The sequence below is a fragment of the Hemibagrus wyckioides genome, linkage group LG09 (genome assembly GCF_019097595.1).
Source record: "Hemibagrus wyckioides isolate EC202008001 linkage group LG09, SWU_Hwy_1.0, whole genome shotgun sequence".
NCBI classification, from domain to species: Eukaryota; Metazoa; Chordata; class Actinopteri; order Siluriformes; family Bagridae; genus Hemibagrus; species Hemibagrus wyckioides.
The window spans coordinates 5462986-5476232 of record NC_080718.1 but is presented as its reverse complement, the minus strand read 5'-3'; the positions used below and the strand labels follow the sequence as shown (position 1 = coordinate 5476232).

At 43.4% G+C, this 13247-nt stretch overlaps 1 protein-coding gene across 3 annotated transcripts in view; it reads left to right on the top strand.

Annotated features, from left to right (window-relative positions):
* The window catches only part of foxn3 (forkhead box N3), an 83888-nt gene that overhangs the window by 42059 nt on the left and 28582 nt on the right, over window positions 1–13247 (top strand). For all 3 annotated transcript variants that reach the window (XM_058398224.1, XM_058398226.1, XM_058398225.1), the window contains exon 4: window positions 9866–9933. In XM_058398224.1, coding sequence (XP_058254207.1) covers window positions 9866–9933 — 68 coding nt within the window. The remainder of the gene's footprint in view (window positions 1–9865; window positions 9934–13247) is intronic.

Sequence of the window (13247 nt, the reverse complement as noted above, 5' to 3'; positions counted from 1 at the left end):
TCAAGGTTCCTGCAGATTCCTGAAGATAACGTGATGCTGACACGACCTCCAAGTCTTATCTCATGAACGTTCATTATAGATTTCCACGATAATAAGCCAGAGAGATGGAGTGTGTGTGTGTGTGTGTGTGTGTGAGAGTGGTCATTAAGACTCCAGAAAAAGAAGTGACTCTATATATTTAGACTCTTGTATGAAATAAGAGCACGCTGTGAGAGGTTGAGTTCTATAGTCCTTAATTTTTCCGGATGTTTGAAGTGCGCTTGTCTTTGTGATCAGGTCTGTGTTTGTCTAACATGGTCATATGATTACATTGTGTGTGTGTGTGAGTGAGTGTGTGTGTGAGTATGTGTGTGTGTGTGTGTGTGAGTGTGTGTACGCCTGTGTGAGGAGGACACACAGGGTCTCGGCTTCCTCTCCTGCTCTCAGGCCAGATGGCGGAGCGGCATGTAGCAGCGTGTAATAAAGTGTTTATCTGGCCACTGCGGCTCTCAGGAAGCAGAATGGAGCTTTTTATAGCGTTCCACACAAATCAGCTGAGTCACACACTCACTCTTTACTCTTCTCCATCAGCTTTAAACGGACCTTGGATTATTATTATTACTTTTTTATTTATTCACTGATAAAATTGCACTGCTAATGATACACTGATGCTGTTTTCCTTAGGATTAAACAATACCAATATCAGAATACCAGCTGCTACTGATCCGGTACTGACCTGATTCCTATCCGGTACTGACCTGATACTGATGTGGTACTGACCTGATTCTGACCTTATACTGAACCGGTTCTGACCTGATACCGATCCGGTACTGACCTGATACTGACCTTATACTGAACCAGTACTGACCTGATACTGAACCAATACTTATCCAGCACTGACCTGATACTGATGTGGTACTGACCTGATACTGATCCAGTACTGACCTGATACTGATCTGGTACTGACCTGATACTGATCTGGTACTGATGTGCTACAGATCCAGTAGAGACCTGGTGCTGACCTTATACTGAACCGGTACTGTCCTGCTACTGAACTTATACTGACCTAATACCAATCCTTTACTGACCTGATACTGATCTGGTACTGACCTAATACTGATCTGGTACTGACCTAATACTGATCCGTTACTAACCTGATACTGAACTAGTACTGACCTGATTCTGATCTGGTACTGACCTGATACTGACCTTACACTGAACCAGTACTGACTTGATACTGACCTTATACTGAACTGGTATCGACCTGATACTGATCCGGTACTGACCTTATACTGACCTTATACTGAACCGGTACTGACCTGATACTGATCCGGTACTGACCTGATACTGACCTTATACTGAACCAGTACTGACCTGTAACTGAACCAATACTTATCCAGCACTGACCTGATACTGATCCAGTACTGACCTGATACTGATCTGGTACTGACCTGATACTGATCTGGTACTGATGTGCTACAGATCCAGTAGAGACCTGGTGCTGACCTTATACTGAACCGGTACTGTCCTGCTACTGAACTTATACTGACCTAATACCAATCCTTTACTGACCTGATACTGATCTGGTACTGACCTGATACTGATCTGGTACTGACCTAATACTGATCTGTTACTAACCTGATACTGAACTAGTACTGACCTGAGAGTGATCCCCTACTGACCTGATCCTAAATTGATACTGAAACAATATTGATCTGCTACAGATCCAGTACTGACCTGATACTGACCTTATACTGAACTGGTACTGACATGATACTGATCTGTTACTGATCTGGTACTTACTTGATACTGAGCTGCCATTGATCCAGTACTGACCTGCTACTGATTTGGTACTGACCTGATACTGATTTGGTACTGACCTGATACTGATTTGGTACTGACCTGATACTGATTTGCTACAGATACAATATTGACCTGATACTGATCCGGTACTGACCTGGTACTGATCTATGGTGGGAAACGTCACAGCCGTCATGGCAGTGTGGTTATATTTTCATGTTTATTATATTTTAATGAGTTAAAAAGTGTAGTGAATTTAAAGGAGTCTATAAACCACTTACACAGGCAGTGTTGTGCTGTTCTGGGAAACTAATCAGTTCCAGTGTGGTGTGTTGAAGCAGAGTTACTCTCACCACCCAGAGCTGTTTGTTATTAATGAAAGAGTGACCTCATAGCTTTTATCTGTTTATGGGTACACTTAATTCATTGATTTTCTGGAAAAAAAAACCCAACTAGGTGATGATTATCTTCTCCTGCTCCTCTCAGTCGTGCCTCGGCTGCTCCTGGCCAACATCACAAAGGGTTTGGGTGAGGAAACGGGAGAGTAAATGCAATTAGAAAAGCCGGCTGTTTCATCTCTGTGCTCCGATTTGGGCAGGCAGCCATCGTGGCACCCCGGGTACTGGGTACTGATCCAGCTCCTGAGAGGGAGAGAGAGAGAGAGAGAGAGAGAGAGAGAGAGAGAGATTGATTAAATGAGGACGTGTAAGACAGGCCCAGGCAGATCCACATTCCTTAACACTTTAACCATACAGCATCAGAGAGAGAGAGAGAAAGAGAGAGAGGTGGAGGGGGTTGGGGGAGAGAGAGAGAGAAAGAGAGGGAGACAGAGAGAGAGAGAGCAGGTAAAACAGCTAGCCCACCGCGTCCTGCCGCACACGTTTGCCCTTGCAGGGTTATGAGCGTGATGGTCGCCACGGCAACAGGCACGCCTCCATGGTAACACATCGTGGCGGAGACAGGTGCAGTTGCATCACGAGGCTATTTGTTGCCTGGCAAAAGGACAGGCCATTAGCGCGGGAGAGAAATACGCCATCGCCCTGGCAACACGCGACTCTCCATGGCAACGGCGCACGGCTTCCAGCCTATTTTTGGGAGTTTTTTTTTTTTCTGTACCTGCCTTTGTCCATCTTGTGGAAGACGCACACACGCGTGAATTATCCGAGATGACAACTGGAGGTCCAGTAGCTGGAGGAGATTCATTTTAAATGGAAGTTTGTGAATTGAAAAAGCAGAAAGGAAGAAAAAAACACAGTGAGACGGAGCTGTGTGTTTCACATAACTGTCCTCTCTGTCCTCTGGCAAGAAAAAGACAAAAAGATAGAAGAAATAAACCGAGTAAACCCTGTGTGTGTGTGTGTGTGTGTGTGTGTGTGAGAGAGAGAGAGAGAGAGAGCTTTTACATACAGTCCAAACTCTGACTCTCTCTTCTCTTCTCTTAATTTCTCTTCTCTTAATTTCTCTTCTCTTCTCTTCTCTTCTCTTCTCTTCTCTTCTCTTCTCTTCTCTTCTCTTCTCTTCTCTTCTCTTAATTTCTCTTCTCTTAATTTCTCTTCTCTTCTCTTCTCTTCTCTTCTCTTCTCTTCTCTTCTCTTCTCTTCTCTTCTCTTCTCTTCTCTTCTCTTCTCTTCTCTTCTCTTCTCTTCTCTTCTCTTAATTTCTCTTCTCTTCTCTTAATTTCTCTTCTCTTCTCTTCCCCTCTCTTCTCTTCTCTTCTCTTCTCTTCTCTTCTCTTCTCTTCTCTTCTCTTCTCTTCTCTTCTCTTCTCTTCTCTTAATTTCTCTTCTCTTCTCTTCTCTTCTCTTAATTTCTCTTCTCTTCTCTTCTCTTCTCTTCTCTTCTCTTCTCTTCTCTTCTCTTCTCTTCTCTTCTCTTCTTCTCTCTTTTCCATTCTCACATCCTTTCCTCTCATGCCCCCTCTTCTCATTTTTCTCTTCTTTCTTAGTTTCCCCCATCTCTGTTCTTCTCCTCTCTCTTCCCCTCTTCTCTTCTCCTTTTCCATTCTCTCATCCTCTCATCTCTCTCTCTCTCTTTGCCAACCCTTTCTTCTTATTATTACCCCCCCCATTCTATTCTCTCCTCACTTTTTCCCTCTCTTCTCTCCTTTATTTCTTTTCCATTTTCCTCATGTTCCTCGTCAAGGACACAGCTCCTACCTCAGCTCTCAGGCATGTTAGTTGCGATCTCTCAGCCCCGATCACATTTCACGCTGCTGTAACCGCTGAAAAGAACCGTTTTTTTTTGTATTTAGTTTCATAGCTGTGGAATCAATAGGGATTTCAGTGTTTAGCATTGACAGAATGAAACTGTGGATCGGTTGTTTCCTTTGATAAACCCGTTGCTTGTGTGTGATATTATTCCTTCTCGGGGGCACATTAGAGAGAGAGGAGAAGTGTAACGGCTCTTTTGTGGGCGCTGGTGAGCGCCGAATGTGAGCGAGTGGAAGCGTGTCTCTGTAGATTTATTGTTCTTTGGGGCTTTTTCTGTTCTTCTGGATGTTTGTCAACAGCCAGCGCATGGAAAATACTCCAGCTGGTTTCACAAAGCCCGAATCTTCCCCGAGACGCAAGCTGCTTTCTTTTAGGTGTTCCTTAAACTTCTAGAGACTTCTTCAAGAAAAAAACGAAAACCCATCCAAATGACTTACACGTTTATTTTTATAATTTCATTACTTTGTTTGGTTTCTGCCATGTTGCTTTCATTTCATCTTGGATATCGGTTTCCTACGTTACCCACAATGCAGTGGGATTCAGCCCTCGCTTCATCGTCTCTATCTGAATAATGAGAGTGATGCGGCGGTGCTTTATTCCTTTAATCTGTCTGTGTCTCTCGTCTGTACGCTGGAGCTGAAACAGAACGGCTTTCGGAGCTTTCATGCTAACAGCAACACTCAGACGTCGCTGTCTAGCCAAGTTGAGTCTCGACCGTGTCGTGCCGCTGCATTGCATTCTGGGACTTTGAGTCCAGCAATCGCTTCACCGCTTCTATGCTGGATTTCTCTTTAATATGATGTCAAATGTAGCTGGAAAATGGGGTGTGAGAAAAAAAACAAAAGAACATACAACACACAAAAACACCGGGTTCCCCGGTTGAGGATTCAGTCAAACAGCTCGATGTCAGGCGTCCACGATGGTAAGCGTTTTCTCCTCCTAGCGTCAGAGTCTGAAACTAAGCTCTGAAAGCATCGCCGGATTCTGGACTTCTGGTGTTCTGTCGTTTCCTCCTGTGAGATTCTGGTCTGAAATTCCTTCCACTAATTGTGCACCATGTCCACAGAGCCTCCGGCCTCCAGAACGCCTCCATTGTGTGCAGAAGAGAAAGCTGCTCCAGCTCAGGACAAAAAGTGAGGAGAGGTGAAAAGGAGGGGGAAAAAATAAAGAGAGTGTGGAGGAGCACCAATTAAACTGAAGATTAGTTAAAGAGGATTGTGACTACAGCCGTAAAGTGAGAGAGGGAGAGAGTGAAAGAGAGAGAGAGAGAGACAGAGAGTGAGAGACAGAGTGAGAGAGCAAGAGACAGAGAGAGAGAGTGAGAGACAGAGCGAGAGACACAGAGAGAGAGAGAGCAAGAGACAGAGAGAAAGAAATATAGAGAGAGAGAGAAAGATAGAGACAGGGAGAGAAAGAGAGAGGGAGCAGGGAATAGGATATGAGAAGGTTATGGAATGAAGAGGTTTTTGTTCAGAATTCCTCGGTCCTGCTGGAATAAGGAGACTCCTTCTGAGCTGTTTGCATTAACTGACTCGATGCACAGACAGGCGAGAGTTAAAAATAGCTGGGGCGTCGACCCAGAACCCGGCCAGACTCCTGCCAGTGGCACATGTGGTTCAGATGAAAAAGCAAAAACCCAGAGCAGAAGAATGCATGCTCTTCTGGAGAAAAAAAAAGAAAACATCACTGTGTGTCTCATCTCACAGGGACGTGGCTCTTACTCACATCTAACTAGTTCTACACTTGGAGTGGACTCGGGTCCTGCAGGACGGCTGGAAGACCACTCTTTTATCACGTCTCATGTCCCTAAACACAACAGCTCTGTTATATCCTGGAGCCCAGATTCCATCGCTGACCCATTCCATTGTTCTCCTCTCTAAATGTGTAAAATTTTACTGTCAAAAAAAAAATAAAAACCAAGCTCCAAATAATTTGGGAGCCTGTTCACGTTTATGATGTTCCTCGCATGGAAGAGTGCGAGAGAAATAAAAGACTGGTTAATTTTTTTTTGTCCTTGCAGCTGATTAAAAAAAAAAAAGGAAGAGAAATGGCCGGTCGTCTATCACGAGGCATGCGGTATCCATGGCAACGCATTCCATAGATGTAACCTGATACGAAGCATATGTGCAGCACAGCGGCTGGAACTTTGAGTGTGTGTGTGTGTGTGTGTGTGTGTGTGTGTGTGTGTGTGTGAGTGAGTGTGTCTGTGAGTCAGTGTCCAAGAAAGTGCACAAGCTTTTGAGATAAAAAAATAAATAAATCCACTATACATGTTATCATCAAAATTTTATCTACTAAATAATAAAGCAGTTACGACACCAGGACAAGAAGCGAAGAGTCACCGAATGCAAAAGTTGGAGATGTTTTAGTTGCTAGGCGACCGGTATGCTAATGAAGTTGTTCATCTTAAGCTGAGATTGGTTTTAATCACTCTCGGTGTAAAAAAAAAAAAGAAGAAGAAGAAGAAAGAAAAGAAATCCGAACCCGACGTTCTGACGAAGTGTAATTAAAGTATCCATAAAGCAGCAGAGAGCCTTCATTATCCCTCTGTAAATTATTAGGAAGTGGTGGGTCAGACCCGAGGTGTGTGACAGGAAGATGGCGGCGTGTTTGAGGGCCCATTTGGATTTCGAGTCAGGAAGTGAAAGCAGACTGACGCGAGGCGTTTAAATGCAGCGTGTAGACAAACACACTCAAAGCCAAGCTCCTCTGCTGCTTCCTCTGTTTGCTCTAATTCTCAATTAACTAATATACTCTAAGAAGATTAAGAAGGAGAACAGAGCAGAGCCGACGCTGAGAGGAGCGTTATCTGCTCCGGCTGCTTCAGCTGGGAACCAGATATCAGGAGAGGGAGAGGGAGAGAGAGAGAGAGAGAGAGAGAGAGAGAACAAGAGAGAGATTTATCTCAGAAGCAGGAGGTCACAACTGGGAATTATGTCATTTTTGACCTCGGTCCATTTGAGCTACAAGTGTGTGTGTGTGTATATATATATATATATATAAAGCAGAAATGGTTCAGGAATGGTTTGATGACCACAACAACCAGTTTGAGGTGTTGACTTGGCCTCCAAATTCCCCACATCTCATTCTAATCCAGCATCTGTGGGATGTTCTGGACAAACAAGTCTGATCCATGGAGGCCCCACATCACAAGTTACAGGACTTAAAGGATCTGCTGCTAAAATCTTGGTGCCAGATCCCACAGCACACCTTCAGGGATCTAGTGGAGTCTATGCCTCGACGGGTCAGGACTGTTTTAGCAGCAAAAGGAAGGGGACCAACACAATATTGAGGGGGGGATCTGTTTAAATATATATATATATATATACATATACATACCGCTCTGGAAAAAAATAAGAGACCACTGCAAAATAATGAGTTTCTTCTGTTTTTTTTTCTTCCAGGTTCATGTATTGGTGAGATGAAGAGTTTTGTTTCATTTTTTGTGAACTGCTGACAATATTTCTCCTAAATTCAAAATATAACTATTGTTATTTAGAGTGAATATTTAAAGGAAATGACATCACATCAAAATAACCCAAGATCATGCAGTATTAGCAGAGCTTTAATAACTCAAATAAAACAAAATCCAAATCATTTGTAAACAGATTGTGTTAATGCTTTGGCTAAATAACATTAAGAAATCAGTATTTGGTGGAATAACCCCGATCTGCATGAGTTTTGGCTCCATGATCTCCACCAGTTTCTCACATTGCTGTTGGGGAACTTTATATCACTCTTTTTGCAAAAAAGCTTGATAGTTTGTGACCATCCATCTTTCTCTTGATGACATTCCAGAGGTTTTCAATAAGGTTCACATCTGGATATTGGGCATGGCTCTATTATTTGTTTCCAGAGCTGTATATATGTCTGCGGAGAGAAAAACAGTTGGGCAGACAGACAGACAGAAAGAGAGAGAGAGAGAGAGAGAGAGAGAGAAAGAAAGAGAGAGAGGCATAGATAATGTAATAGAGAGAGACACGCACAGATATACACACAGACAGAGAGGAAAGGACAGATAAAGCAAAAATAATAGACAGACAGAGAGAGAGAGACACTGTCTCTATTATCTCATGCTCTCTCTATCCGTCTTGCTCTCTGTCTCTGTATATCTGTCTCTCTCTCTCTGTGTTTTACTCAGTTTCTTTCGCTCTTTATCTGTCTGTCTCTACTGTCTCTCTTCTCTTCTCTTCTCTTCTCTTCTCTTCTCTTCTCTTCTCTTCTCTTCTCTTCTCTTCTCTTCTCTTCTCTTCTCTTCCTCTCTCTCTCTCTCTAATTCTGCTGAATTGTAGAATCTGTTGTTCTGAAATCCTTCTTATATATATATATATATAAAACGATGCTTCCATGTTATGTCTCTACAGTATATAAACTGATACAAAGTAAATACTCGTACACATTTAAACTGAATAACTTTCACTCTGTTGGTTCCTGTTGCTGTGAGCGGCCATCTTTGATTTGATGTCATTTGCTAAACTTGTGCTCGAGTACACCGAGTTGCGGAGGCGGTCGGAGGTCAGATATTTAGTGTCGTTCTTTTCTTTACGTCGTTGCTGATCATCAGGTTCCGTCGCACGGCTGTGTTCGGCATCAGGGAAGCTGGAGAGACACAGAGGAACACATTATTATCACTTTCAAATCTCTTCACACAAAAATCTTCTCCTTTTTTTCCTTCTTTAAAGGTGTTTCATGTTACAGAAATGTCTTTGCTTGTTATAAAGGTGCTATACGCTGTACTGTACACTAAATAACAGTTAAATGCTGCAACATGATCACGATTCTAAACATTTTAGAGGAAAATGAGAAGCAGTGAGTGTGTGTTATCTTCATAAAGCCTTAAAACTGATTCATTTTCATCACCAATACTGTCGTGATAATCAAGGAACGTCTACATTGTCCAGCTCGGTACCCTTGCAAAAGGGGTGTACAAACTTTTGCTCTCATGACAGTGTCACCTTTTCATGGCATTCTATATTGTGATAGAAAGAAATCTTCATCTCATCACTTCTTATATTCTACATTTAATGTAGCTTCCTTATTTCCACCGTTGAGGAGACTCCAGTTCAAAGGTGTTGAGTCCGAGTCAGGGCTCTGTGCAGGACACTCCGGACCTTCGCTCCAACCTTCACCTCCACACCAGGTCTTCATGGAGCTCAGGAGCTTTGTGCAGTGATGTTGCATACCCCTGTGTGATTCAGACTTCAGTGAAGGAGCACATATGAGCGTGACGGTCAGGGTGCACATACTTTGTGTCACAGGAGCCTGGGATGTAGATGAAGCCTAATCACAGCAGCAGCTCAAAATCTTTTCCTGACGGCAAAAAAGTAGCTTTCTCAAAGACATTAATCCTGCTGACCTCGTTTCTGTCGGAGTGAAGAAAAAAAAATCAATGCTTTTTATCCCTCCGTTTCTCTCATCGACTTCAAGCTCAAAACCCAGAATGAGTTCACGTCTGTAGCGTGAGCGTGACCGCGCTCAGGGGGGCGGAGTCAGCGGTGGCGGGCGCCGGGGTCGCACCTGTACGGCCGTGTGACCGGTGCAGGCTGTTATTCCGTGTGTGGAGTGTCCCCCTGCGCAGCAGCTTTACACACTCCTGAAGCCCAGCACATCGCCGCCTTGTCATTTCAGCGTAAAAGCAATGATTAACGCCGCTAAGGGTCCATTTTCGAAATATAATATAATGACTAGCTCGCGCTGTGATGATGTCTAAACACCGCGTATCGCTTTCTGGGGTGAAGTGCGGCTTTCTTAATGATGTGCTGCTAAAGCCGGGGCTGCGTCGTGCCAGACATATACACCACACACACACACACACACACACACACACACACACACAAATGATATCATTCTTATCTCTTCTGTTTTTCTCTCTTTAGCCTGTCCAGTCCTCCAATTTGGCCGGGGAATCACTTCTACAGAAAAAATAAAGGAGTCCTCCTACCAGGTACTGAACCTCTCTCTCTCTCTTTCTCTCTCTCTCTCTCTCTCTCTCTCTCTCTCTCTCTCGTATATATTTTTGTCTTTCAGCCCTTCTGTCTTTCTCTCTGCCACTCTCTCTGTCTCCGTATGTCTCTCTCTCTCTCTCTCTCTCTCTCTCTCTCTGTCTTGCTCTGTTTCTGTTTCTCTCTCTCTTTATCTGTCTGTCTCTGTTCTCTTATGCTCTCTCTCTCTCTCTCTCCCTCTCTCTCTCTCTTTGATTCTGCTGAATCGTAGAATATGTTGTTCTGAATTCCTTCTCTTACCCTAAAACACAGAATCTCTTTGCATGCTTTTTAGACAAGGCTTTCACACACACACACACACACACACAAACACACACACAAGAGGAATTAGTGCAGCGTGTGTATTTCATGTTTGTTCTGGTTTTAAAAGAAGCTTCTCCGGATCAGAATCGATTTTCCTGCCTGCTATTCCGACGGCATTGTTGGGATTCTCCTGCTCGTAATCCACTGGAATTTCTTCCTCTCTGTTCCTTCAGAGGAGGATTATGGGTAAATCATCACTGTTGTCATTTGGAGGATGGTCAGGACTGTGAGGTGGAAATGCAGAAAGCAGAGCTCGCTGTTATGAAGGCAAATGAAGCCTCCCTCTCTCTCTCTCTCTCTCTCTCTCTCTCTCTCTCTCTCTCTCTCTCTCTCTCTCTCTCTCCCCCCCCTCCCTCTCATCCCTCTCTCTCTCTCTCTCTCTCTCCTGGGTGGAGTTTATCTGGGACACTGAAGTTTTTATATAGCCGGGACGTTGCTGCATCTCTGTAGATCCTCGTCTGAACTTTTGCTTCGACACTAAACACAAAAAAGGGGTGAAGAAATCCTGAAAAATCCACAGCGAGGAATAAATCACGGCGTGTCATGCTGCCAGAGGGAAAACATCAACGCCGGGTCACTGTGATGACGAGAGCAGCTGTCTCTCCTGAAGCTCGTTACCTTCCTGGAACTTCATGCTGTCGCGTGTTTTGTCCCTTTTACGTGACGGCAGTGATTACAAACTCTTCTTATTATTAAGACATTGCTTGCTTTTTGTCCGTTTATTGTTACATTTGCATTCCACAAAACAAGTCAGAGTATGATTTATCTGCAGTAATCAGCCACAGCTGTATTAGGTACATTCCATAGAAAGGAAAGATGAGTAAACATCTGTATGAGTATTTATTTATTCTTTTTTGTTTGTTTGTTTGTTTGTTTGTTTTGGTTTGATTAAACTGACACGTCTCTGATCTGAAGAAAGAACTTTCGCACATTTTTTTCACGACCGCACACACTTGTGTTACGTGTAATCCCACAGGAAGTGTTTCTGTACATGATGCCACCACCACCATGCTTTTTTTCAGAACTGAGCTTCTAAAGTCAGAAAGAAAAGTCGCATCAAGAGTGAGAAAAAAACATGGAGGACAGACTGCTGAGTCCTGTTATTAATTTAGAATATAGATATTTTATTATTATTATATTCTTATACGTTATATAACATGGGACGTGACGCCTCTCTCGCACTCCACGGCAGTCGCGCGATTGCTCGCTAATCTTTATCTTCATCCGCATTACGGATATTAATAAATCTCATCGGAAAAGAACATTCCTTTGACTGAAAATCAGCGTGAAAGCAGCTGAGGACGTCTCCGTCTCGTCTCTGAGTCATGTTCCGTTTCTCCACACTGCTGTTTTTTGCTCGTTGTCTGAGATTTAATTAACCTGTTGGCATTTAGCCGCGGCTAAGAGATCAACGGGAACGTGAACGTGAACGTGCCACGCACTGTTTGTGCTAAAATCTTCTAAAATAATATACTTTTATTTTTTTTCACGTACATTATGCGACAATAAAGGACAAAAAAGTGGGTCTACATCCGCTTATGCTCGCTTAGCATTCTGCACATCTCTCTCACACACACACACACACACACAAACACACACACATACACACACACACACAGTAATTCAACATTCATGACACACTCGTGGGAACGGCACCTTTAGAGAGTTGCAGAGAGGCGCCCGTGCAGGCGGTGGCTTGCTCGCTGTAATTGGCAGTTAGCGGAGTGTTTTGTAAACTCCTTTGTGGCTGTGATATTATACGGAGCGCGGGGAGGCGGCGGAGGCCCAGGATGCACCTGTGACGGCTGCCACGTGCGTAGGAGGGCCATCTGCTGGGTGCAGGCACTTAGCTTACACACGCTAACACACCTCTGTACGCTCGAGCTCAAAGAACCGTGCCGAGATCCTCAGCCTTCGCTTTCATGCGCCACGGACACAGAACATCCGCCGTCCGTTCCCTCGCCTTCTAATTAGGCTAGGACGCTAACCTGTTGCTGTTAGCATCACGTGTATTGAAATGTTTTGGAAAGTAGTTAGCTAACACAGACCTGTTGGATCACGCGTGTATGTCATACCTAATACTCTAAAATTTGCAACTGGGGGTGAGAGTGGGGGGGTGGGGGTAACACACACACACACACAAAACTTGCTCTACATGTTGTTGATACATGATAGTAATTCAACTCAATTAGGAATAAATCAGTGTGTAAAGAACTGATGGAGAGATTGAGTGATGGAGAGATAGAGGGATATGGTAAATAAGTGATGAAGTGATGGTGTGATAAAATAAAGAAGTGATGAAGTGATGGAGAGATGACATGATAGAGAGATGGAGAGATAAATAAGTGATGGAGTGATAAAGTAAAGAAGTGATGAAGAGATGGAGTGATAAAGTAAAGAAGTGATGGAGTGATAAAGTAAAGAAGTGATGGAGTGTTGAAGTGATGGAGAGATGGAGTGATGAAGTGATGGAGTGATAAAGTAAAGAAGTGATGGAGAGATGGAGTGATGACGTGATAGAGAGATGGAGAGATAAATAAGTGATGGAGTGATAAAGTAAAGAAGTGATGAAGAGATGGAGTGATAAAGTAAAGAAGTGATGGAGTGATAAAGTAAAGAAGTGATGGAGTGTTGAAGTGATGGAGTGATGAAGTGATGGAGTGATAAAGTAAAGAAGTGATGGAGAGATGGAGTGATGACGTGATAGAGAGATGGAGAGATAAATAAGTGATGGAGTGATAAAGTAAAGAAGTGATGAAGAGATGGAGTGATAAAGTAAAGAAGTGATGGAGTGATAAAGTAAAGAAGTGATGGAGTGTTGAAGAGATGGAGTGATGAAGTGATGGAGTGATAAAGTAAAGAAGTGATGGAGAGATGGAGTGATAAAGTAAAGAAGTGATGGAGTGATAAAGTAAAGAAGTGATGGAGTGTTGAAGAGATGGAGTGATGAAGT